Consider the following 24,294-nt stretch of genomic DNA (forward strand, 5'->3'; position numbering starts at 1 on the left):
GTAGGCCTGGAGCCTGAAACAATTGCCCAACCAACCAAGAGAAAAGGTAGGATGACTGGGGAACCAGCTTCTGTACAGCAAACATTCAGGACCCCTCTCCACAGGGATAGGATTTGGATACCCCTGAGGGAACTGAGCCCATGGAACTTGACCCTTACCAGGTTGAACTTTTGGACCCAGGGGGACCCTCTAGGGAAGAGCTGTGCCAGGGCCAGCGAGACTGTCCCACTCTTGAAAGCCTGAGGCAGCAAGCTGTTTCAGAAGCAAAGGGAGATGTCAGTGGTACCCACAGAGCTTATTTGGAAGAGGGGTTACTATAGGCTGAGGGAAGAAACCCCACTCCTGGATCGAGGGTCAAGAGGAGGCGAGGCCCAGGCCGCATGGTGAAGCCGTGCCCTGCCGTGCTCACGACCCCGAGGAACATAGCCGGGCCTGGGCATAGCTGAGGATTCGACACGTTGGTGTGCTGGCGTGGCAGAGCGCAGTGGATTCTGGCTCGGAAGGGACTCTGTATCCAGCGGCCCCGCCGTAGCAGCTGTGAGGCAGGCATCTAAACGAGCTCCCCCACCTGGTTCTGAATTTGGGCTGGAGCATTCGACTGGTGACCCGGAGGAGCGTTATCCGTGCCAGGGACTGGTACCACACCCAAGCATCCGGCAGCGGGAAGACTATCGGAGAGGGCACACGGCCCTCCTATGCGAAGTACCCAGGGAATGCAGGGTATCGAGGGGTCGGTGGCCCGCCAAGCAGGTGAGGAGCAGGGCATCTCTGCGCACTCGAGTCAGCTCCTACTAGACCATGGACGCGCCCAGACAGTGAGGTGCAGTTGCAAGCGGGCGGCATGTATAGGACTGCCAGTTGTACTAAGTAGTCCTACCATATATAGGGCTGTCCAGTGCAAGAATGGAGAAGTAGTGCCATGGGGAACAAAGCGCAGAATGCCGCAATACCAGCCTACAATCCAATTATCTCTTGGGCGCGCAGAGCGCCGCCAGTCTCTCATCATCAAGCAATATCTATCCTACTGATCAAACCCTTGCGCAAAACTACGACCTCCCTGGTCCTTGCAGCAGAACAGGAAGATACAACGTGTGCCCGTTAGATGTGGGGTTGTTACCTCTTCTGCGGAAGCGGCCGAGCTAGGTCCCGGTGCAGCTTGTGGATGGGGATGACCCTCCGTTGCGCCGGACCCCTAACTCGCCAGCCTTGAGATCCATGCACGCGCCATCAAGATAGAAAGATCCTGCATCGCAGAATAAACAGCCATTGTTGCCGATTGGGGTGGTCATCCTGTTCTTGCAAGAAATACACTTGATGGCAATCAAAGCTCCATATCTGGCCCATTTTTGCTTCATGCATATCTTTCATTCCGGCTTTATGAGGGGCTCCAGTGGAGTAGCCATTTTAATCCATTGTAGAATATCATATACTCAGGCACGCACATGGGCGGATACGTCAGGCAGATACCTATTTATTCAACCATTAACGATAATGGGGCAACCCAGTAACCCTCAGAACCTGGGCGTAATAGTGTATGCAAGAACAATGGTTCTGTCGGAAAATGAACAAACTTAATATGTGCTGAGTACACTTTTTCAATTATCAAGGACACACACAAAACCAAAGAAACAGGACAGAATCCAAGTCACTTGATAGAATGATATTAATTAATGTATCTAGAGCACCAAAATATTTACAGGGTAAACCAACCAAAAAACACATTCATAGTGAAACAATTGGTGAAACAGTGATAATTTGCACAAAACACATCACATGTAACGAATATGTACAATGGACAATACATAAACATAATCAACAAACAAGGTCCTATTAACAGTACATAAGCCACTTTAGGGTTCAATTTTCTTGCTGCATAAGTGGATTTGCATGAGACGCATAGGACATGTAACGTCGACGTTTCGACCCGAAGTAATTGTGCCAATTAGTACGCATCAAAGGGGGTCTTCATCAGGACAAACGAGGTTGGGGACCTGGGAAACCGACTTAATTATGAGGAAAAGGATTCCTGTTGTCTCTAATGCAGATGGCCAACATCAAATGTGAGAAAAATATTTTAACTCCTGTGAGACGGTGATATATGATTTAGAAGGGAAAGTGGTGCTGTCTCTACAATCGCCACGTATTCAAGTCCGTGAATAGACAACTTGTTCCGTCAACGGCTCAGCTTGTGGATGGGGATGACCCTCCGTTGCGCCGGACCCCTAACTCGCCAGCCTTGAGATCCATGCACGCGCCATCAAGATAGAAAGATCCTGCATCGCAGAATAAACAGCCATTGTTGCCGATTGGGGTGGTCATCCTGTTCTTGCAAGAAATACACTTGATGGCAATCAAAGCTCCATATCTGGCCCATTTTTGCTTCATGCATATCTTTCATTCCGGCTTTATGAGGGGCTCCAGTGGAGTAGCCATTTTAATCCATTGTAGAATATCATATACTCAGGCACGCACATGGGCGGATACGTCAGGCAGATACCTATTTATTCAAGGCATAATCAGTCCAGAGGACATATTGTTGGGAAGTGTATATGCTCCCTCACCGCTTAGCCATACATTTACCGAACACATCATTGATGTGTGGGGATCCTTACCGGGTGCCCTGGCATTGATCAGGGGGGACTGGAACAATGTAATTCACCCTGGCCACAATAGATGCAGCTACACACCACATACAAAGAGAGTCACACTTAGGGCCAATGGTGGAGGTGTTAGAATGGACCGACACCTGGAGGGCGCTTCATCTGGCAGAGACAGGCTTTACGTACTTCTCAAAAGTACATGGGTCGTTCACTAGACTTGATCAAATTTTTATCACTAGGAAACATGCACATTGACTGGTCAAGGCAGATATCCTACCTGGAGGCCATTCAGACCATTCCCCCATCCAGCTGCAGCTAGAGATAGGGTCTAGACATCCACCGCTTCATTGGAGGCTATCGCCATAGCATCTACACAACCCGAGCTACCAAATTAACTTACATAAAGCCCTGAAAGAATACTTCTCATTAAATGAAGGGACGGTAGAATCTGCCACTACATTATAGGACGCCATGAAACCAACCATCCGAGGTTTTGACATTAGTAATTGCATCGCGGCCAAACGCCAGAAAAGGCAGACTTTAACACAACTTGAAGCCTAGATCATACAAACTGAATTGTTAGTGCAAGAGCGAGATGGTGGTAGCACCCACCGACAATTAGGAATACTGCAGAAGCAATATCAAAACATCCAGCTGGATGAGGCAAAACACTTATGGCATGCTACACAAAGTAGGATCTACCAATGGGGGGACATTTCAGGGAAACTTCTACATAGACTATGCCTATACTCTCTTAAATCAGTACAACTACCTATTATCAAATCACACACAGGTGAGATGATTGCCAATCGACGCATGTGGCCAGATCTTTTGATGAATTCTATCAAGCATTTAATTCTAAGCGTGAAGTCCTATCAGAATCGCAGATTGAGGACTTTTTCCGAGATCTACCGCCAAAGGCAGTAACCGCTACTGCGCGAGAATCCTTAGACGCTCCCATCTCATTGGAGGAGGTGACTTCGGCTGTCTCGGAATTGGCATCATGTAAATCACCGGGTCCCAATGGATTCCAGAGTGAATTCTTCAAATTGAATGCAACAACACTGGGACCGGGATACCTCGCAACTCTTAATGAAGCCCTTGCGAATACATGCTTGTCTCCTGACTGGAAGCATGCAGAAATAGTAGTCTTTCCCAATCCGGGATGCCCACCCAAACTTTGTGCATCCAATCGGCCAATATCTCTCCTCAATATTGAAGCTAAGGTACTCGCGACACTGATCCCACATCTTCAAACCCTGATTCATCCGTTTCAGGCCGGCTTCATGCCCCAACATACGACCCAACACAACATACGTAGAGTGCACAATGCGATAGCTGTCATTGATTAATTAGATAGGCCAGCTGCCCTAATACTGGTGGACATGGAGAGAGCATTCGACTCAGTCAGCTGGACCTACATATTCATATTACTGCGACATTGAATATGGGCCTCGATATATCGCATTGGTTAGATTATTATACAAAGCCCTCACTGCCTCAATCAGGGTAGCAGGGGCTACATCGGCACAATTTCCAATTCAGTGGGGATCTCGACAAGGTTGTCCCCTTTCTCGTTTGCCCTTGCCATCAAGCCTCTCGCAGCTTGGGTTAGAATAGACGCACTCTATCGTGCTTTCGAGTGGACCCCGGAAATCTCTGACTGTATAAGGCTTTACGCAGACGACATCCTATTCTTTCTAACTGAACCTCACCGTTCAGGCCCCAGAATCATACAGATTATGTACATTTTTGGCGAGACATCCAGTTTACACATGAATGCCTCTAAATCGCTGGTTTGACCGGTAAGGGGGTCACTGGGGATTGGTCGATGGGTGGAGGGACTCACAACGGTGTCACATGAGTTCCATTATTTGGGAGTCTACATATCTGACTCCCAAACCATCTCCTGGGAATGTAACCTGGAGGTAACAACAGAGAGGGGCAAAACGGAGGTGAAAACCTGGTCCGCAAATCCCCAGTCCCTTTATGGACTATCTGCCATTTTCAAGATGGTCTCTTTGCCCAGATTATAAAATCAACTACAATCTCACCCATATCCAATCCCCCTGTCTTGGTTTCACTAAATTAACGCCACGTTGGGACACTTCCTATGGGAGAGCAGGGTGGCACAGCCAGGGTGGCCCTACGTAAACGCATACAGTCCACCTACGGCGGGGGGCATCGCCGCTACAGACATGCAATCAAACCATGCTGCTGTGCAACTGCAGATCCTGAATGAGTGGTGGTATGGGCCCAGAGATGATCCCGCCTATAGACTTCAACAATGGATTATGAGTGAGACCTCAGTTCACTCATTTCTATATAGCAGGACCGATTATAAAAATCTTCCCCCTGCAACAATGGTAGTAATCTTGACTTGGCGCCAGACCCTCCGTAGAATTGGCTGGTGGGGGTGCCTAACACAGGCAACTCTGCTGTGGCGGAACCGTCCGCTTCCGCAAATGGTGGCCCTCCAGGGATTCAGTAACTGGGATCGAATAGGAATTTCAACCCCTGGAGATGTCATGCAAGGGACAGTCCTCAAATCCTTTGAGGGCCTCCAAAAAGACTTCTCCATGCTCCATACTCACTTTTACCAACTCCTACAACTGTGACACGCCCATCTCCCATACATTAAAAATTTGACCATTTTACCAGAATTCTGTCCACTGGAGGGCAAACTTCTAATGGGAAATCTTGGAGAGCACAAAATAACCAAGATCTACCAAACTTTAGTCACTAACAGCCCAACAACCCTAGATTCTTTACGAGCTGCATGGGACACAGACGTAGGACCACTAGACGACGATGATTGGGTAGAGGCACTGCAATCATCATGTGAGGTAGTGATATCCACCCACCTCATTCAATTTAAATACGTACACAGGGTGTATTATACCTGACACAGATTATGGAAGGCGGACTGATCGTGTCTCCGCTCTGCCTCCAGTGTCAATCAAAAGAAGGCACCTTCATACACACTACTTGGTCCTGCACAGCCCTAGAACGGTTTTGGCGAGGTGTACTCACTTGTCTGGCGGAGGTATTGGCATGGGGCATACCGCAATCCCCGAAACTAACCCTGCTGCATAGTACGGAAGGCATAGGGGGAATCAGATACAAAAGATATCTTCTATGTTTAGGTCTCACATTGGCTAAACGGGATATAGCCAGGGAATGGAAGGCAGATGCTCCACCCTGAATATCGCACTGGAAGAGAGGTATGGATTTCATTATGGAGTTAGAACTCCCAGTCTTTATCGCCCGAGGATGCCCACAGAAGCACACCAAAATCTGGACAGGGTGGGCCACTCATAGAAACATCCCCCTGAAACTATATAATGCAACAGATAGCCAGTTGGATGCCGATATTAAAACGGTTGTGTAAGAACAGAGAGTGTACAGCACTACTCATGAACATAATTGGTGATGTGTGAGACCTAATTCATAATATATGATGGCACGGGGCACTGTTGGAGTTAGGTTAATTACAGTGCTACTGTAATATATTTCCAATTAGACTGCGCCTGGGGGGATTAATGTCTGTGTGAGAAAGTGCCATCTTTCTTGCATGGTATGCCCCCACTTTTTGCTGAATTGCTGAATGTACTTTGACTGAGTGTGCCCTGGACTCCTGCCAATCAGGTGCCCAGGGCCTATGTTCCTTCCCTTAAAACCCTCAACCCAAATTGGCAAACCCTGGCCACATGTCAGCCCCTGGTAAATGGTACCCTAGGTACCCAGGGCCTTGTGACCAGGGAAGGCCTCTAAGGGCTGCATCACTCATTGTGCCACCCTTAGAGACCCTGTACCCTAACACACACACACTGCCCTTGCAGGCTGAGTGTCTGGATACAAGACAAAAACAAAGAGTCGACACAGCACACATCCCTGTGTGCCATGCCCACCACCTACACTGCCCTGGCATACATCAGCCACTTCTTTAGCTGGGTGCCCTATGCCAGTGGTGTGGGCACAAGATCATGAGCCCTGTGCCCCTACAGTACCCAGGTCCATTCCTGGGCACTGTAAGTGCAGTGCTGCCATTTAAGAGTACATGGTGCTGAGAGCTCGTCAAACATGAATTCCACAGCACCATACTGGCAACACTGAAGACTGAGAAGTTTGGTATCAAACTTAGCACATTAAACCCGCACTGATGCCAGTGTGGGATTTAATGTACAAAGCACCACAGAGGACATCTTAAAGATGCCCCCTGAAACCTAACCCACAATCCACGTCTGGTCTGGGAGGCTGCCTAGTCTGCCACACAGCAGACATGTTGCTGGACCCCTGTGTAGGAGAGCTCCCGCTCTCCTGGGCCTGCAATAATGCACATCCTGGGCGAGGTGCTAGGTCTCCTCCCCAGGATGGACAGGGGGAAGCTTCAAAGGCATGCCGCGTCAGTGAGCTTCCCCAGGCCACTTGCTGTACCCAGCAAACTGGCCCCCACCGGTTCTCCCCTCCACTCTGGCAGGAAGACTGGCCGGAAACCTCAAATAAGGACAGGGGATGTGCCAGCCTGCCAACCCCACCCCTCAGGTGGGGGAGACGAGGTGAAGCAAGCCTCCGGGCACTCGTGATTTTGAAGGTGGGAGGCCCTGCCCAATCAGGACTAGGCTACTGCTCCCCTCCCACAGGAGAGTGGCAGGATAGGGGGTGCACCCACCCCAGGGCAGGGACCCATGGGTCCATGCCCTTTACCTACCTGTAACGCCCCTAAATCTAGTATTTAGGGGCACCCTGAACCTTCCTTCCTTAGATTCCAGATTCCGAAAAACAAAGGAGAGCAAGAAGAAAGAAGACCTGCCGTGCAGCTGCTAAGAAGAGGAAGACACCAACTGCTTTGGCCCCAGCCCTACCGGCCTGTCTACCCTCGAACCTGCTCCTGCTACATCCCGGCACCTCTTGTGGCCAGCAACCTTACAAACCCCGGAGGACCTGGCTACCTTTTGACTCTAAGCACCTGGGACTCCCATGAGCAGTGGCTCTGCTCAAAACCAGCTTCTAACCCCTGGCATAAGCCCGGAACCGCGCACCCTGCACACTCTGCACCCGCCAAGCCTGGCCTGTGCCGGAGTGAACAAAGACCCCGAGGACGTCCCCCCGGCAACTGTGACCCCGAATCTGGCACCCAAGGACTTATCTCGACGCTCCTGACGATGCCTGCAGCCTCAGAACCAGGTACCCCCCCAACCGCGATCAACAGAGGGTAAGATTTCCCGACACCAAAAGGCACCCCTGCACCCGCCGGGTATCTACCTATCCTCCAACTACCCAACTTACCTCTACAAGTGGTGGTGGCACCTGAAGAATCTTTGTCCCCAAGCTTGCAGCCTTTGTTCATCCAGGAGCTTTCCCATTGAAATCCATTGAGCGCCCGAAGGCTCAAAAGCACCCTGCACCCAGCCGCCCGAGTGGCCCTGGAAGTGCAACTTCTACGTGACCAGGAGCCCAGCTCCCACATCCGCGTGGCCTGCTAGTCAGCAGCCACCAACCAAGGCCCCCCTGCCTCTCATAGGATAATATTGGGCCTAACTCACTCTGCACCCGGCCGCCTCAGTGTCGCTGAGGGTGTAATAACTGTACCTATCTGACCCTGGGAGACCCCTGAGTCTGTGCCCAGAACCCTAACTCTGCTAGTCGAGTACTTACCCAAAAGCCGATAACTCAATTTCCTTCCATAGGGTGACATTGACTGGCTTCTTCTGAAATTGCTTCTAAGTGTGGAGTTTCTCAAACTTACAATATTCACCTAAAATCAACCGAGTAACGAAAACGAGAATACTCACCTTCTATTAGGAGAGATCCCAGTGCTGGATCTTGGTGCCCAGCACTGACCCTGAAAAATATTCACAACCGTACTTACCATTAACCCAATTTTCTTCCATAGGAAATCATTGACTGTTTTTCTGTGAAATTTCTTTTAAGTGTTGATTTTTGCAAACTACAAATATTCTTTAGAAAATCGTACCACCTGTGAAACGTAATTACTTACCTGTTTTAGATAGAGGTCCCAGTACTGAGTCTAGCAGCCCAGTACTGGATTACAAAACTAACGAGAACATACTATACCTGCAACTTGAATTTTCTCCCATAGGGAATCATTGACTGTTTTTCGATGAAATTTCTTCTGTCAACTTTTAAATTAGCATAATATTGCCTAAAAATCACACCAAGAACTAAGTCAACTTTTATCACTTGTTTCTAAGAACTGTCCCAGGACTGAATCTAGGATCCAGTCCTGGAGTTAGAAAAGTAATCCTGAAAGTAATCTATTGCAAATAACTTAAAACTTCCATTGAGCTCAATGCATTATTGTGTTTGAAATTGTGTGGCCTATTGCAATAATCTGTAACCAGTATTTACAAAAATCAATTGCATATGGCAAAAGTATTTAAACAAAGCATCTCATTATGAGAAAGTATATTTTAATACCAATTGTTATAAAATAAAACAACCATATATTTTTTGATATAAACCATTGGCCTAGAGTTCAGTTATTGAGTGTGTGAGACTATTTGCTGACTGAGTGTGTACAACAAATGCTTTACACTGTCCTCTGATACTGCCTTACTGCTCCACCAAGCTACCACTTTAAGAGAGTAAGGTTAGATCTAAATTTAGCCTCTGCCAAACCTCTGGGGATTGTGGACTCTGTACACACTGTACCTATTTGGGAACAGTATATACAGAGCCACTTTCTCATGTTGGTGGATCAGCGGTGGGATACAAACTTGCATTTGTTGGACTACTTAGTTACCATCTGATCACACGACAGAACTCTTAAAATTGCCTTTAGAATTCTGATTGGTCTTTTCCAAAATACTAAAAGTCTTGTCAGGGCCTTGCTTAAGTCCCATTAGAATTGTAGAAAATTAAAAGTCACTATAGTCAGGGTAGAGGATTAGAACTGTCAGGTTAGAATTACTCAAACAAACCCAGCTATTAGTGAAAATAATAACATGGACCTGGTGGAGGAACTCGACCTCACACCTTACTTTCAAGACATTGAGGTCCCTATGCAAACTTAAAAATCTACCAATGGGCCTGCATCCAACCAAACTAGGGCTCCAGGAGCTCTTGGCTGAGTATGCTAAGGACCACACATCTGAACATGGTGATGGCCAGTAAGATGAGGAAAGGGAGGAAAAGGGGGAGGATAATAACCCCCCCCCCCCACACACACACACAATTTCCTAGGAAGGAGAGGGCCCCCATACCCTTGAATCCAAGAATTAGCATCTGGGAACCTAGAGTTCACACAGGTGAACCTGGTACCAGAGAGATCACTGGGGGACCCACCAGTAAATAGGACAGCCTTTTAGCAAGGCTGGCCAAAAGATTGGAGCTACAGTCAAGGCCCCTAGCTCTAGAAAAAGAAAGGAGAGAGATGGGTTTAGTACCCATCAATGGTGGCAGCAATAATAAAAACAAGGATACGGAGCAAACTTCTGATCCTAAAATCCCCAAAGGGATTGTCCCTAAATTTGAGGAAGGGGATGACATCACCAAATGGTTCACAGCCTTTGAGAGGGTTTGTGAAATAAGAAGAGTAAAGAAACCTCTCTGGGGGGCACTCCTGTGGGAACTGTTCTCTGGTAACTGCAGAGACAGGCTTCTGACCCTCTCTGGGTCAGAGGCAGGATCCTATGACCTCATGAGGAAGACTGATTGAGGGATTTGGATTCACCACTGAGAAGGATAGAATTAGATTCAGGGGGGCTCACAAAACCCAGACCCAGTCCTGGATTGACTTTGTAGACTTCTCAGTAAAGACACTGGATGGTTGGTTAGCTGGACATGCTGTGCAAGATTTTACTGCATTGTACAATTTGTTCATGAAGGAACATATATTAAGTAATTGCACAAATGAAAAGTTGCATCAGCATTTGGTAGACCTAGGTCTAATTCCTCCCCAAGAATTGGGAAAGAAGGCAGACCACTGGGTCAAGACTAGGGTGACAAAGACAGCCACTGGGGTTGACCAGAAGATGGTGGTCACAAAACCTCCTCAGGGGAAAGGTGGTGAGAATCCCCAAGATAAAATGTCTGAGCATTCCAAAGGGCCCCAAAAACCTGTTCAGAGGGGTGGGACCCAAACTACTCCCTATGTGCCTCAACCCTATAGGGGGAAGAACGTTGATCCCTTAAAGGCCTGGTGTAATAACTGTAAGAGTTCAGGACACCTAACTGTAGATAAATCTTGCCCCCACAACAAAGCCCCTAAGGCACCCAGTACAGCTACTCCTGGGGCAGCAAGTATACAGATGGGATCAGAAGTGCACCCTGAGCAAATCTGGGAACACACTGAGGCAAGTCTAGTCTCACTGGGGGAAGTGTAGTTTGCCACTGTAGCTGTGTGGCCCCCCAACTTAAAGAAATATTTGCAGTACCCCTGGGTGAATGGAACTAGGGTAGAAGTTCTGAGGGATACAGGTGCCGTGTCACTATGGTGAAAGACACACTGGTTTACCCTGAGCAATATTTGATTGGGAAGTCTTACCCAGTCACCAATGCTGACAGTGTCACCACTAGTCATCCCATGGCGACATTAGGCTGGGGGGGAGGGGTTTACTAGCCTGAAACAGGTAGTGGTCTCTCCAAAGTTGCCAGCTGCATGTCTGCTAGGAAATGATCTGGAAATCCCTGAATTGGTGTGTGTGCAAACCAGAGCACAGAGCAAGAGGAAGGGTGAAAAAGTAGGCCTGGAGCCTGAAACAATTGCCCAACCAACCAAGAGAAAAGGTAGGATGACTGGGGAACCAGCTTCTGTACAGCAAACATTCAGGACCCCTCTCCACAGGGAGAGGATTTGGATACCCCTGAGGGAACTGAGCCCACGGAACTTGACCCTTACCAGGTTGAACTTTTGGACCCAGGGGGACCCTCTAGGGAAGAGCTGTGCCAGGGCCAGCGAGACTGTCCCACTCTTGAAAGCCTGAGGCAGCAAGCTGTTTCAGAAGCAAAGGGAGATGTCAGTGGTACCCACAGAGCTTATTTGGAAGAGGGGTTACTATAGGCTGAGGGAAGAAACCCCACTCCTGGAACCACCAGGAGGGTGGTAGTACCACAGAAGTACAGGGAGTTCCTCCTAACTTTGGCTCATGACATCCCCCTAGCTGGACATCTGGGGCAGTCCAAAACTTGGGAAAGGCTAGTTAGTCACTTTTACTGGCCCCAGATGCACCAAAAGGTGAAGGAGTTTGTTAGCTCCTGTGTTACCTGTCAAGTCAGTGGCAAGACAGGTGGCCACCCAAACGCCCCCCTAATCCCACTACCTGTGGTTGGGGTGCCCTTTGAAAGGGTAGGAGTGGACATTATGGGTCCACTTGAACCTCCCACAGCCTCAAGGAACAAATGTATTCTAGTGGTAGTGGATCGTGCTACTAGGTACCCTGAAGCAATTCCACTTAGGACTACTACAGCCCCTGCAGTAGCCAAGGCCCTCCTGGGTGTCTTCACCAGGGTAGGGTTTCCTAAGGAGGTGGTTTCAGACAGAGGTTCCAACTTCATGTCTGTTTACCTGACACACATGTGGAAGGAGTGTGGAGTGCAGTACAAGATTTACAACACCCTACCATCCACAAACCAATGGCCTTGTTGAGAGATTCAACAAGACATTGAAAGGCATGATCATGGGTCTCCCTGAGAAACCCAAAAGGAGATGGGATGTCCTGTTACCATGCCTGCTTTTCGCTTACAGAGAAGTACCACAGAAGGGAGTAGGCTTCTCACCCTTTGAACTTCTGTTTGGTCATCCTGTGAGGGGACCACTTTGTCTTGTAAAAGAGGGCTGGGAGAGGCCTCTTCAAGAGCCCAAACAAGACATAGTGGACTATGTGCTTGGCCTAAGGTCCAGAATGGCTGAGTACGTGGAAAAAGCATCCAAGAACCTTGAGACCAGCCAAGAGCTTCAGAAGCACTGGTATGACCAAAAAGCTGCACCGGTTGAATTTCAATCTGGGCAACAAGTGTGGGTTTTGGAGCCAGTGGCACCAAGGGCACTCCAAGATAGATGGAGTGGCCATTACCCTATCCTAGAGAGAAAGAGTGAGGTCACCTATTTAGTTGACCTGGGCACTAGCAGGACACCCAAAAGGGTTATCCATGTGAACCGCCTTAAGCTCTACAATGACAGGGCTGACATCACCATGCTGAAGGTGACTGATGAGGAACAGGAAGCAGAGAGTGAACCTCTCCCTGACCTCCTCTCCTACAGCCCACAAGATGGGTCAGTAGATGGTGTGGTCTTTTCAGACACCCTCTCTGCCCAACAGCAGACTGACTGCAAGCAAGTCTTGCAACAGTATGCTAGCCTCTTTTCCCTGACCCCTGGTCTGGTCAGACAAACTGGTGTACCCATGATGTGGACACTGGTGACAGTGCACCTGTCAAGAACAAGATCTATCACCAGTCAGACCAAGTCAAGGAAAGCATCAAGGCTGAGGTCATTAAGATGCTGGAGTTAGGGGTCATTGAACCCTCAGAGAGCCCCTGGGCTAGCCCAGTGGTTATGGTCCCCAAACCTCATCAACAGGGTGGAAAGAGAGAGATGAGGTTCTGTGTGGACTATAGAGGTCTCATCTCTGTCACCAAGACAGATTCTCACCCTATTCCAAGAGCAGATGAGCTGAAAGATAAATTAGGGTCAACCCAATTCCTCAATACATTTGACTTAACTGCAGGGTACTGGCAGATTGGCATGGCCCCAGGAGCAAAAGAAAGGACAGCATTCTCCACACCTGATGGGCATTACCAGTTTACTGTGATGCCTTTTGGGTTAAAGAATGCCCCTGCCACCTTCCAGAGGTTGGTGAACCATGTCCTGGCTGGAGTCCTTTAGTGCAGCTTATCTTGATGATATTGCTGTCTTTAGCTCCACCTGGCAGGATCACCTGATCCACCTTGGGAAGGCTTTAGAGGCTCTGCTAAATGCAGGTCTCACTATCAAGGCATCCAAATGTCAGATAGGGCAGGGCACTGTGGTGTACTTGGGCCATCTTGTAGGTGGAGGCCAGGTACAACCCTTACAACCCAAGATCCAGGCCATCCTGGACTGGGTAGCTCCAACAACCCAGACCCAAGTCAGGGCATTCCTTGGCTTGACTGGGTACTATAGGAGGTTTGTGAAGGGATATGGGCCCATTGTGACTCCCCTCACAGAATTCACCTCCAAGAAGATGCCCAAGAAGGTTAACTGGACAGATAGTTGCCAAAAGGCTTTTGACACCCTGAACGAAGCAATGTGCTCAGCACCAATTCTAAAAGCTCCAGATTATGCCAAGCAGTTCATAGTGCAGACTGATGCCCCTGAGCTAGGGATAGGAGCGGTCCTATCCCAAACCAAAGATGAAGGCCAAGACCAACCTGTTGCTTTTATAAGCAGGAGGCTACTCCCCAGAGAGCAGTGTTGGAGTGCCATTGAGAGGGAGGCCTTTGCTGTGGTTTGGTCCCTAAAGAAGTTGAGGCCATACTTGTTTGGTACTCGCTTCCTGGTTCAAACTGACCACAGACCTCTCAGATGGCTAATGCAGATGAAAGGGGAAAATCCAAAACTACTAAGGTGGTCCATCTCCCTACAGAGAATGGACTTTGAAGTGGAACACAGACCAGGGACTACCCATGCCAATGCAGATGGACTTTCCAGGTTCTTCCACTTAGACAATGAAGTCTCCATAGGGCAAGGTTAGTCTCATCACCTTTCGTTTGGGGGGGGGGTGAGAAAGTGCCATCTTTCTTGCATGGTATGCCCCCACTTTTTGCTGAATTGCTGAATGTACTTTGACTGAGTGTGCCCTGGACTCCTGCCAATCAGGTGCCAAAGGCCTATGTTCCTTCCCTAAAAACCTCAAACCCCAATTGGCAAACCCTGGCCACATGTCAGCCCCTGGTAAATGGTACCCTAGGTACCCAGGGCCTTGTGACCAGGTAAGGCCTCTAAGGGCTGCAGCACTCATTGTGCCACCCTTAGAGGCCCTATACCCTAACACACACACACACACTGCCCTTGCAGGCTGAGTGTCTGGGTACAAGACAAAAATAAAGAGTCGACATGGCACACATCCCTGTGTGCCATGTCCACCACCTACACTGCCCTGGCATACATCAGCCACCCCTCTAGCTGGGTGCTTTATGCCAGTGGTGCGGGCACAGGAGCATGAGCCTTGTGCCCCTACAGTACCCAGGTCCATTCCTGGGCACTGTAAGTGCAGTGCTGCCATTTAAGATTACATAGTGCTGAGAGCTCGTCAAACACGAACTCCACAGCACCATAATGGCAACACTGAAGACTGAGAAGTTTGGTATCAAACTTCTCAGCAGATTAAACCCGCACTGATGCCAGTGTGGGATTTAATGTACAAAGCACCACAGAGGGCATCTTAGAGATGCCCCCTGAAACCTAACCTACAATCCACGTCTGGTCTGGGAGGCTGCCTAGGCTGCCACACAGCAGACATGTTGCTGGACCCCTGGGTAGGAGAGCCCCTGCTCTCCTGGGCCTGCAACAATGCACATCCTGGGCGAGGTGCTAGGTCTCCTCCCCAGGATGGACAGGGGGAAGCTTCAAAGGCATGTCGCCACTGTGAGCTTCCCCAGGCCACTTGCTGTACCCAGCAAACTGGCCCCCACCGGTTCTCCCCCCCACTCTGGCGGGAAGACTGTTCGGAAACCTCAAATAAGGACAGGGGATGTGCCAGCCTGCCAACCCCATCTCTCAGGTGGGGGAGACGAGGTGAAGCACATCTCCGGGCACTCGCCATCTTGAAGGTGGGTGGCCCTGCCCAATCAGGACGAGGCTACTGCCCCCCTCCCACAGGAAAGTGGCAGGATAGGGGGTGTACCCACCCCAGGGCAGGGACCTATTGGTCCCTGCCCTTTACCTACCTGTAACACCACTAAATCTAGTATTTAGGGGCACCCTGAACCTTCCTTCCTTAGATTCCAGATTCCAAAAAACAAAGAAGAGGAAGAAGAAAGAAGACCTGCCGTGCAGCTGCTAAGAAGAGGAAGACACCAACTGCTTTGTCCCCAGCCCTACCGGCCTGTCGACCCTCGAACCTGCTCCTGCTACATCCCGGCACCTCTTGTGGCCAGAAACCTCACAAACCCCGGAGGACCTGGCTACCTTTTGACTCTAAGCACCTGGGACTCAAACCCAGCTTCTAACCCCTGGCATCAGCCCGGAACCGCGAACACTGCACACTTTGCACCCGCCAAGCCTGGCCTGTGCCGGAGTGAACAAAGAGCCCGAGGACGTCCCCCCGGCGACTGTGACCCCGAATCTGGCACCCAAGGACTCACCTCGATGCTCCTGACGACGCCTGTAGCCTCAGAACCAGGTACCCCCCCCCCGACCGTGATCAACAGAGGGTAAGATTTCCCGACACCAAAAGGCACACCTGCACCCGGCGCCCTGCGGCCCCCTGTGCCCAACTCCTGAGTACCCACCTATCCTCCAACTATCCAACTTACCTCTCGAAGTGGTGGTGGCACCTGAAGAATCTTCGTCCCCGAGCTTGCAACCTTTGTTCATCCAGGAGCTTTCCAATTGAAATCCATTGAGCGCCCGATGGCTCAAAAGCACCCTGCACCCAGCCGCACGAGTGGGCCTGGCAGTGCAACTTCTACTCCTACCTACTTCCTCATTTGCCCTGAGCAAGTGACCAGGAGCCTAGCTCCCACAGCCGTGTGGCCTGCTAGTCAGCAGCCACCAACCAAGGCCCCCCTGCCTCTCATAGGATAACATTGGGCCTAACTCACTCTGCACCCGGCCGCCTCAGTGTCGCTGAGGGTGTAACAACTGTACCTATCTGACCCTGGGAGACCCCTGAGTCTGTGCCCAGAACCCTAACTCTGCCAGTCGAGTACTTACCCAAAAGCCGATAACTCAATTTCCTTCCATGGGGTAACATTGACTGGCTTCTTCTGAAATTTCTTCTAAGTGTGGAGTTTCTAAAACTTAAAATATTCACCTAAAATCAACCGAGTAACGAAATGAAAATACTCACCTGCTATTAGGAGAGATCCCAGTGCTGGATCTTGGTGCCCAGCACTGACCCTGAAAAATATTCACAACCGTACTTACCATTAACTCAATTTTCTTCCATAGGAAATCATTGACTGTTTTTCTGTGAAATTTCTTTTAAGTGTTGATTTTTGCAAACTACAAATATTCTTTAAAAATCGTACCAACAGTGAAAACGTAATTACTTACCTGTTTTGGATAGAGGTCCCAGTACTGAGTCTAGGAGCCCAGTACTGGATTACAAAAGTAACAACAACATAGTATACCTGCAACTTGAATTTTCTCCCATAGGGAATCATTGGCTGTTTTTCTATGAAATTTCTTGTCAGCTTTTAAAATAGCAAAATATTGCCTAAAAATCACACCAGTAACTAAGTCGACTTAGCACTTGTTTCTAAGAACTGTCCCAGGACTGAATCTAGGATCCAGTCCTGGAGTTAGAAAAGTAATCCTGAAAGTAATCTTTTGCAAATAACCTAAAACTTCCATTGAGCTCAATGCATTATTGTGTTGCCAATTGCAACAACCTGTAACCAGTATTTACAAAAATCAATTGCATATTGCAAAAGTATTTAAACAAAGCATCTCATTCTGAGAAAGTATATTTTAATACCAATTGTTGGTTCTAAAATAAAACAACCATATATTTTTTATATATAATCCATTGGCCTAGAGGCCAGTTGTTGAGTGTGTGAGACCATTTGCTGACTGAGTGTGTACAACAAATGCTTTACACTGTCCTCTGATACTGCCTTACTGCTCCACCAAGCTACCACTTTAAGAGAGTAAGGTTATATCTAACTTTAGCCTGTGCCAAACCTCTGGGGACTGTGGACTCTGTACACACTGTACCTATTTGGGAACAGTATATACAGAGCCACTTACTCACAGTCTGTACTTGGTATGCTTTATCAATAATGTGTTGTCTCATGTTGCTCAAGTCTCCGGTACGGTAAGTCTAAAAGTCAATAACATTTGTTTAAAAAAAAAATGAAATATAGAGCTCTGGAACAGGAATACCATCAACATAATGGGTAAAAAAACAAAGTGTCAACGCTGCTTTGCTACGACAGTGGCAACCAGGGTCACAAGTATTTAGATCACTGACTGTGTACCACTGACACTTAGTGCGAAGGGTGATGAGAACATATTTTCAGAATACTTAGAACATACATAAATTAATTTGTGGAGGTCATCCACTACAGTTCTCTTGCATACTTCATTGGAAAGTTATCTACAGTAGGTGGGAAGCCCGGAAGAGACATCAATTCACCTAGCATTATTTGTAAATTAATCTTTACACATAGTCAACAGCTGGTCTAATGTGGATTTGAACATAAGCCTAACTTACTTCAAATCTCCAAATAAACCATATAGATGATTTCTTTGTCCCTCATTGTTAGACTTGGCATCTTTTGGCATGTTTCCACTGTCTTTTTGCTTTCTGACCTCCTGGTTTTGACTCTGTTTTGCAGGTTTAGTGTCTCTGTGCACTTTCTCACTGCTGTTCAGTGTTAAAGTGCAAGTGCTCCTGTTGTAAATTGTTATTATGGATTGGTGTTTCGATTATTGGCATATTTAATTTACTAGTCAGTCCCTAGTACCGTGCACTGTGTGTGCCCAGGGCCTGTAAATCAAATTCTGCTAGTGGGCCTGCAGCACTGAATGTTCGACCTACATAAGCAGCCTGTAAATGTAACTCAGATCTGCCACTGCAGTATATGTGTGCAATCTAGTAAAATGCCATGTCGACTTGGTGAGTGCACCCACTTGCCAGGCCATACCCTTCCCTTTTCTTACATATTAGTCACACCTAAGGTAGGCCCATGGTACCCCTGTGGGCAGGGTGCTGTGTATGTTAATGGTAGGACATGTACTAGTGTGGGTGACATGTCCTGGTGGTGAATTACAGTGTATTTTGTTTTTCACCACAACAAAGGAAATCTGTCCCATAGGAAGGAATAAGAGTTTTGCTTATAACATTCCCATTGGGACAAGATAGGGAAATGGAGTTTAGTATGCCTGCGCTCAGAAAGTAAAATTGCATTTTTCTTAGTAAAGATGATTTTTATGTTCTGTGTTTGAAAATACCACTTTCAGAAAGTAGGTATTTTCTTGCTTAGCCATCTGTGTGCCTCTGCTGGGTTTGTGGATTGACTGTCTGGCTTTGGAGTGACAGGGGCTGGGGATGTGCAGTGGCTCCAGAGAGTCTGGATGAGTCAGGGCTGGGCTGAATAGACATGAGATGCATTTAGATTAGGGGGAGGAGATGTCCTTTCACCTGAATGGGTCTGGTCTGCCTTCCACAATGCTGTCTCCACCTCCTGCCAGGAATCTGGGCCACAGAGGAAAATAACTGGTTTGGACTGAGCACAGACACTCTCTGCCTGAGAGAACAAAGCAATTTGGGGTATAAATACTGGGGCCCAGACCCCAGAACTTTTGAACTCTTTTGGACCAAGAAGACTGCCAAGAAGAAGAGCAGGAGGAGCTTTCAGGAGGAACTACCACTTGGCTGAGTGCTTTGCTGTGTTGGCCTGCAGTGGTCACTTCTGTCTTGGGCAGAGAAAGGACTGGACTGAACTTTCTGCAACTTCTTTATTGAGTTTCTCCAACGGCTTGAGGTAGAGCTAGCTCCCTGTTCAAGAAGTCTCAGGAACAACAAAGACTTCAAGGGGCATATTATCAAGGCCGGCGTTAAAAATTATCGCCAGTTTAGCGGCAGAAAACTGCCGCTAAAGAGGCGATAGTGGGCTTGATAATATGCCCTTGAGAATTCCAATAGAAGTCCATGTTCTGGTGTGAAAATGGGCTTCTATTGGAATTCTCCAGGGCATATTATCAAGCCCATTATCGCCGCTGTAGCGGCAGTTTTCTGCTGCTAAACCGGCGATAATTTTAACGCTGTCCTTGATAATATGGCCCCAAGTTCTTCTGCCATCAGCACTGGAGACTGTGTGTTTTGTGCTGCAACAGAAGAAAAAGCAACCTGACGCCGTCTACGACGCCGCTTCCGACTCCATGTCCTGAAGGCACCGCAGAGGGCACCGCCGCATGCCGCACCGCAACCCTGGTCTCACCGACGATGCCACCACTGAGCCGCTGATTGCACCGTGACCTGTGGGCACCGCACTTCGCACTGCCTCGCTTTACGATGCTACCTCGGTATCCCCGACAACACCGCTCCACGCCGACATCGCTGCTTGCACAGTGGTTCGAGGGCACCACTCGTAAGTTACACGACGCACCGTCCTCTTCCCGCACCACAACCTTGGCCTAACGACACCGGCACCATCGACTCTAGTTCGTCAGCCGACGACAGCGCTTCAGCAATGACGACGCCACTGCTTGCACCGTGACCTGCCAGCACCCTGATGAGCACTGCATCGCTTTGCACCGCAGCCCTGGTCTCATCAGCACCGCTGGATGACCGTCACCAAGCCACTGCCTGCACGGTGACCTGAGGACACCGCACGCCGCACCGCTGCCCTTTGCACCGCAGCACCCGACGCCTGCCAACGCCAGCGATCCCGACTTCAACCGCGAGAAGTTCAATCTGCAACGCGTGTGACTGCAAGGGCCCGACGACTCCTGCACTGACTTCCGGAACTGATGCTGGCTCAATGGAGGTCAACGAGTGGTCGCCGATGCCCTACATTTCCTAAAGGTACTTTTTGCGGGTCTTCCAAACACCGTAGCTGGCCCGCGATGCCGCGGTTAGACAGAACTGTTTGGATTTGTTGTTCACGATGCCGTAGTAGCCCCGGATGGAGCTACCAACTTCAAGGAACTGTATCTTTCAAATATTCTTGCAAAGTATACCTTTTTAAGTACTGTATTGTGGATTTTTATCGTATTGGTCTTGTTTTAAGTATATAAAGTATTGGATATTTCTCTAAAACTGGTGTGGTGTCCGTTTATAGTGTTTTCACTACATTACTGTTGGTTATGTGCAAATGCTTTACACACTGCCTCTGAGATAAGCCTGACTGCTCGTGCAAAGCTAGCAAGGGGGTGAGTAGGGGTTATTTCAGGAGTGTAACTCCCTTATCGTGACTAGGAAGAACGGTCCCTACTTGGACAAAGGTACCCACCTCTGCCAACTAGAGATACCCCATTTCTAACACACATATTTATTCAGATCTTAAAATTACAGTAGATATTTGACGCCATATTTTGGTTCATGCTGTTAGAAGAAACCTAAATCAAACAATAATGATAATTCAAGCGGAAGAGGGAGCACAGATTATTAAGAGTATGCGAAAATAGATGATATTTTATTACCACTTCATGTCAACAGCTTTGCCACACAGTGGGAAGAATATCCTGAGTCCAGTTCTATTGTTCAGTAGAGAATTCAGATGTGCCTGTAATAATCTGTGAAGAAAAAAAAAGAGGACTATGAAATAAAGTATGCTGATATAATGTGCCAAAATGTGATACTTTATTGTAAGGAGAATTATTACAATTCCCTACATATTAGTTACTTCCACAAAAATGCTACAAAGTCGGTGACAGAGACTCTTTAGTTAAAGAGTTTTCATTGAAATGACGAGCTCTGATATGCTTGTAACTTTGGCCAAATTTAACGAATCTGCACAAAACATTCCAATCAAATAACGAAAATGGCAAAGTTTGGCATGTCAAGGTTTGTGTAGATACCTTCAGGGATGTAAAAAATAAAAGTGACGGGGAGGGAGCCTGGTCTTAGAAAATGAGCATTTTCCATTTTAACTTCCACAGGAAACTGCTTTGAACTGCAGCAAAAACCGATGAACAGAACTGCTCCAAAATTGCCTTTAAACTGCAACTTTACATAGAGGTGTGCATTTGCTGATTTGGCTTAAATCAGTTTGATAGTTTGTGAGAAATTAGCGTTATAAAAAGGAGTCAGGCACGGTTCTAAGCACTACTTTTGAGATATCGTGATTGTTAATTGACTGATACTCCCTAAATTTACGAATTCCCACAAGAATAACATATATTGCACACAACCAGTAACTACTGGTAACAAGAACGTATCACCTACGCAACCCTAACCACCTTAGGAGACTATCACGCAGGGACTCAGAACCTCCCTAGTACCACCGGTACCAGGGGAACACAACCACCTAAGTATCACAATACCTGTAGGGGAAAACACACATTACACATGATGCATAAAACATTCAGAGGTGCAGAACATGGCACATGACGCATAAACTCATTCAGAGGTGCCGGGCAGGTAAACACATGATGCATAAAACATTCAGCGGTGTTCTGAAAGAAAACACATGATGCAGAAACTACATTCAGCGGTGTCATAAGAGGAAACACATGATGCATAAAACATTCAGAGGTGCTAGGAAAGAACATTAGCGAGAAACTCTCATGAGCCACCACCTGTGGCAGTCCCTAGGCCAACTGGCCTTGTCCAAGCTAGGGTGCCCTGTCCCAGTAAGGCTGCGCCAGCTGCGCAAGCCAAAAGCGTAAGGATCCCAACCTAAACGTTGCAGCTGCCCACTAAGTGCTGGGCAGCTGTAGACCTGAGTGTGGGCACCACTGTGCCCTTGGAACACCAATCGCCGTCACTCGTGGAGCCTCTCTGGGCCCTGCCAAAAGAATGCCCCCTAGAGCCTTTCAGGGCCCTAAACGTTACTGTGGGCAAGGGGGGAGTGGCCCGCTGCCATCTGGGGCCACTCGATCGCTGAAGAAGTGCCCCCGGACCGTCGGAGCGTATTCGCGCTCTGTCCCTCAAGAAATGCCCCCCCTCGTTGGAGTCCCTTACGGGGCTCGAGGACACTGACACCACGTTGGAGCCCCGCGGAGCTCTAGACACACTGTGGGCCCGTTGGAGCGCACCAGCGCTCAAGGAAAATAATGCGGGCCCCGTTGGAGCTCAGGAGCTCTATCTCCAGGCGGCCCCCACTCACCGGGACTCTCCAGCGCGGGGCGGATCCTCCTCGGGGCCTTCCTCCTTCTCCGGCACCACTCTCGTCCGGATCCAGCGCGGGGTGGGCTCCCGCCTGGATGCCTCGATACTCCTCCTGGGCTGCAACCACGCGGGGCTCCCTCCGCTCACGGGAGCCCCGGTCCCTTCCTTGTTGCGCCGCCTCTCCTTCCGCCTGAGGCCCCGCCCACGTCCTAGTCAGCGCTGCCTGACTTCCGGGGCTTCGGCCCGGGCTGCAGCGGTGATCTTCCCGGCGATAAGAGGGGTGAGCTCCCTCGATAGGTGCGATGTACGGCGGGGTGGGCACCCGCCGGAAGAGTACTCAAATAAGCGGGGTGGGCACCCGCAAGCAGAATCAAAGCGCTCACAGCGCTACAAAGCCAAACAGCGCTCCCAGCGCTATAAAGCCCAAAAAGCGCTCCCAGGCGCTACAAGTAAATACAAGCGCTCCCAGGCGCTTAGGGATACCAAGTCCAGCAAAAAAAAGTCTTTCAAAGAGCAGGGGGGCAAAGATTGGGCCCAGAGCCAGCTCACAGGGCCCTCCAGCAGTGAGGCAGTCCCCAGTGGCGTTCTCTCCTGGCGCCCAGCAGCAGCAGGCCCCCCCTCAAGTGGATCCTGCAAGAGAACCCATTGTATGGGGACACAGCCCCTTTTTATACAGTAAAAGTCTTTGTCTGAAGGTGCAGGGAAGGGGCGAACCAGTTACAACAGGTTCCTGAGCACTTTGTTTTGCTCAGCCCCTCTCCCTATTCACTGGCAGGGCTAGGGTCATCAGACGCACCACAGGGGCCGGCGCCAGCATTGTGTGGGGAAAGCCCTGTCCTATTCAGGACCCGGGTGTACTCCTCCTGACTCTGGGGATTTCCCTAACCCGTCACGTGACCTCCACCAGCCAATCACCAGACAAGCCACACATTTCATACTGCACACCGAAGTGCCCACTTCTAGAAGTGGCACTTCCACACTAGGTACATGCACGCCGCACACATCATCGCGCAGCATTCAATCACACGAGTCCGCACATACCAAACTCGGGCCTGCACACCCCACGCATCAGGAACTACCAGGACACATACATTCCCCCATGCATTCCTATGGGAGGGCAGGCCAACCTCAACACACGCACGCACTTTACCCTGGGACACAGCGGTAAAGTGCGCAGAAACCAAAAACCATTACACCAAGTCACCCATAAAAAGCAAAAAGTTTCGGGGGTGAACCTGCCAGAAGGGCCGGGTCCAACACAACCCCCTTCCAGCCAAAACGCAGGGTAGACCAATCACCACCGTGAAGGTCTTCCCTGCTTTGGGCGACAAAACACGGACGCAGGCCCGCAACGGCAGGGACACTCTCCGGTTTTACGCCACTCTGAACCCATGGAATTCTTTCTAAAAGAACTCGGCGGACCAACTGGGCTACCCCACTGGTACTCCTCAGTTGTCCGCGGCCAGGACCAGGCCCTAGGCCATCTAGGCGCCACTGGTCCTTGCCTAACCACAGAGTGGGGGGTAGTAACCCCTGGCACATAGTGACCATTTTCCACTCTTCCCCTCATCAGGGCTGTTCTAAACATCCACTGATCTTCCAGCCCAAGGTCTGTACCCTCAAACTGACCAACAGTCACGGGTGAGGCTCTCCTCCCCCTACCTCTCCTTCTAGGGTTCCGTCCTCTCCTCCTCTGAGAGGCACCCTCAGAAATCAACTTTCCCACCAGCTCAGGACCTCTCCCTGAG

The 24,294-nt window shown here is 49.2% G+C and overlaps 1 protein-coding gene across 1 annotated transcript in view; it reads right to left on the reverse strand.

The window, feature by feature from the left end:
- LOC146822940 (putative thiopurine S-methyltransferase) overlaps positions 1-24,294 on the reverse strand; it is a 251,273-nt gene that overhangs the window by 203,276 nt on the left and 23,703 nt on the right. The window contains exon 2 of the mRNA XM_085607092.1: positions 20,917-21,009. Within this exon, the coding sequence (XP_085463218.1) occupies positions 20,917-21,009 (93 nt within the window). The remainder of the gene's footprint in view (positions 1-20,916; positions 21,010-24,294) is intronic.

Source organism: Triturus cristatus, chromosome 5_2, assembly GCF_964204655.1.
Source record: "Triturus cristatus chromosome 5_2, aTriCri1.1, whole genome shotgun sequence".
Taxonomy (NCBI): domain Eukaryota; kingdom Metazoa; phylum Chordata; class Amphibia; order Caudata; family Salamandridae; genus Triturus; species Triturus cristatus.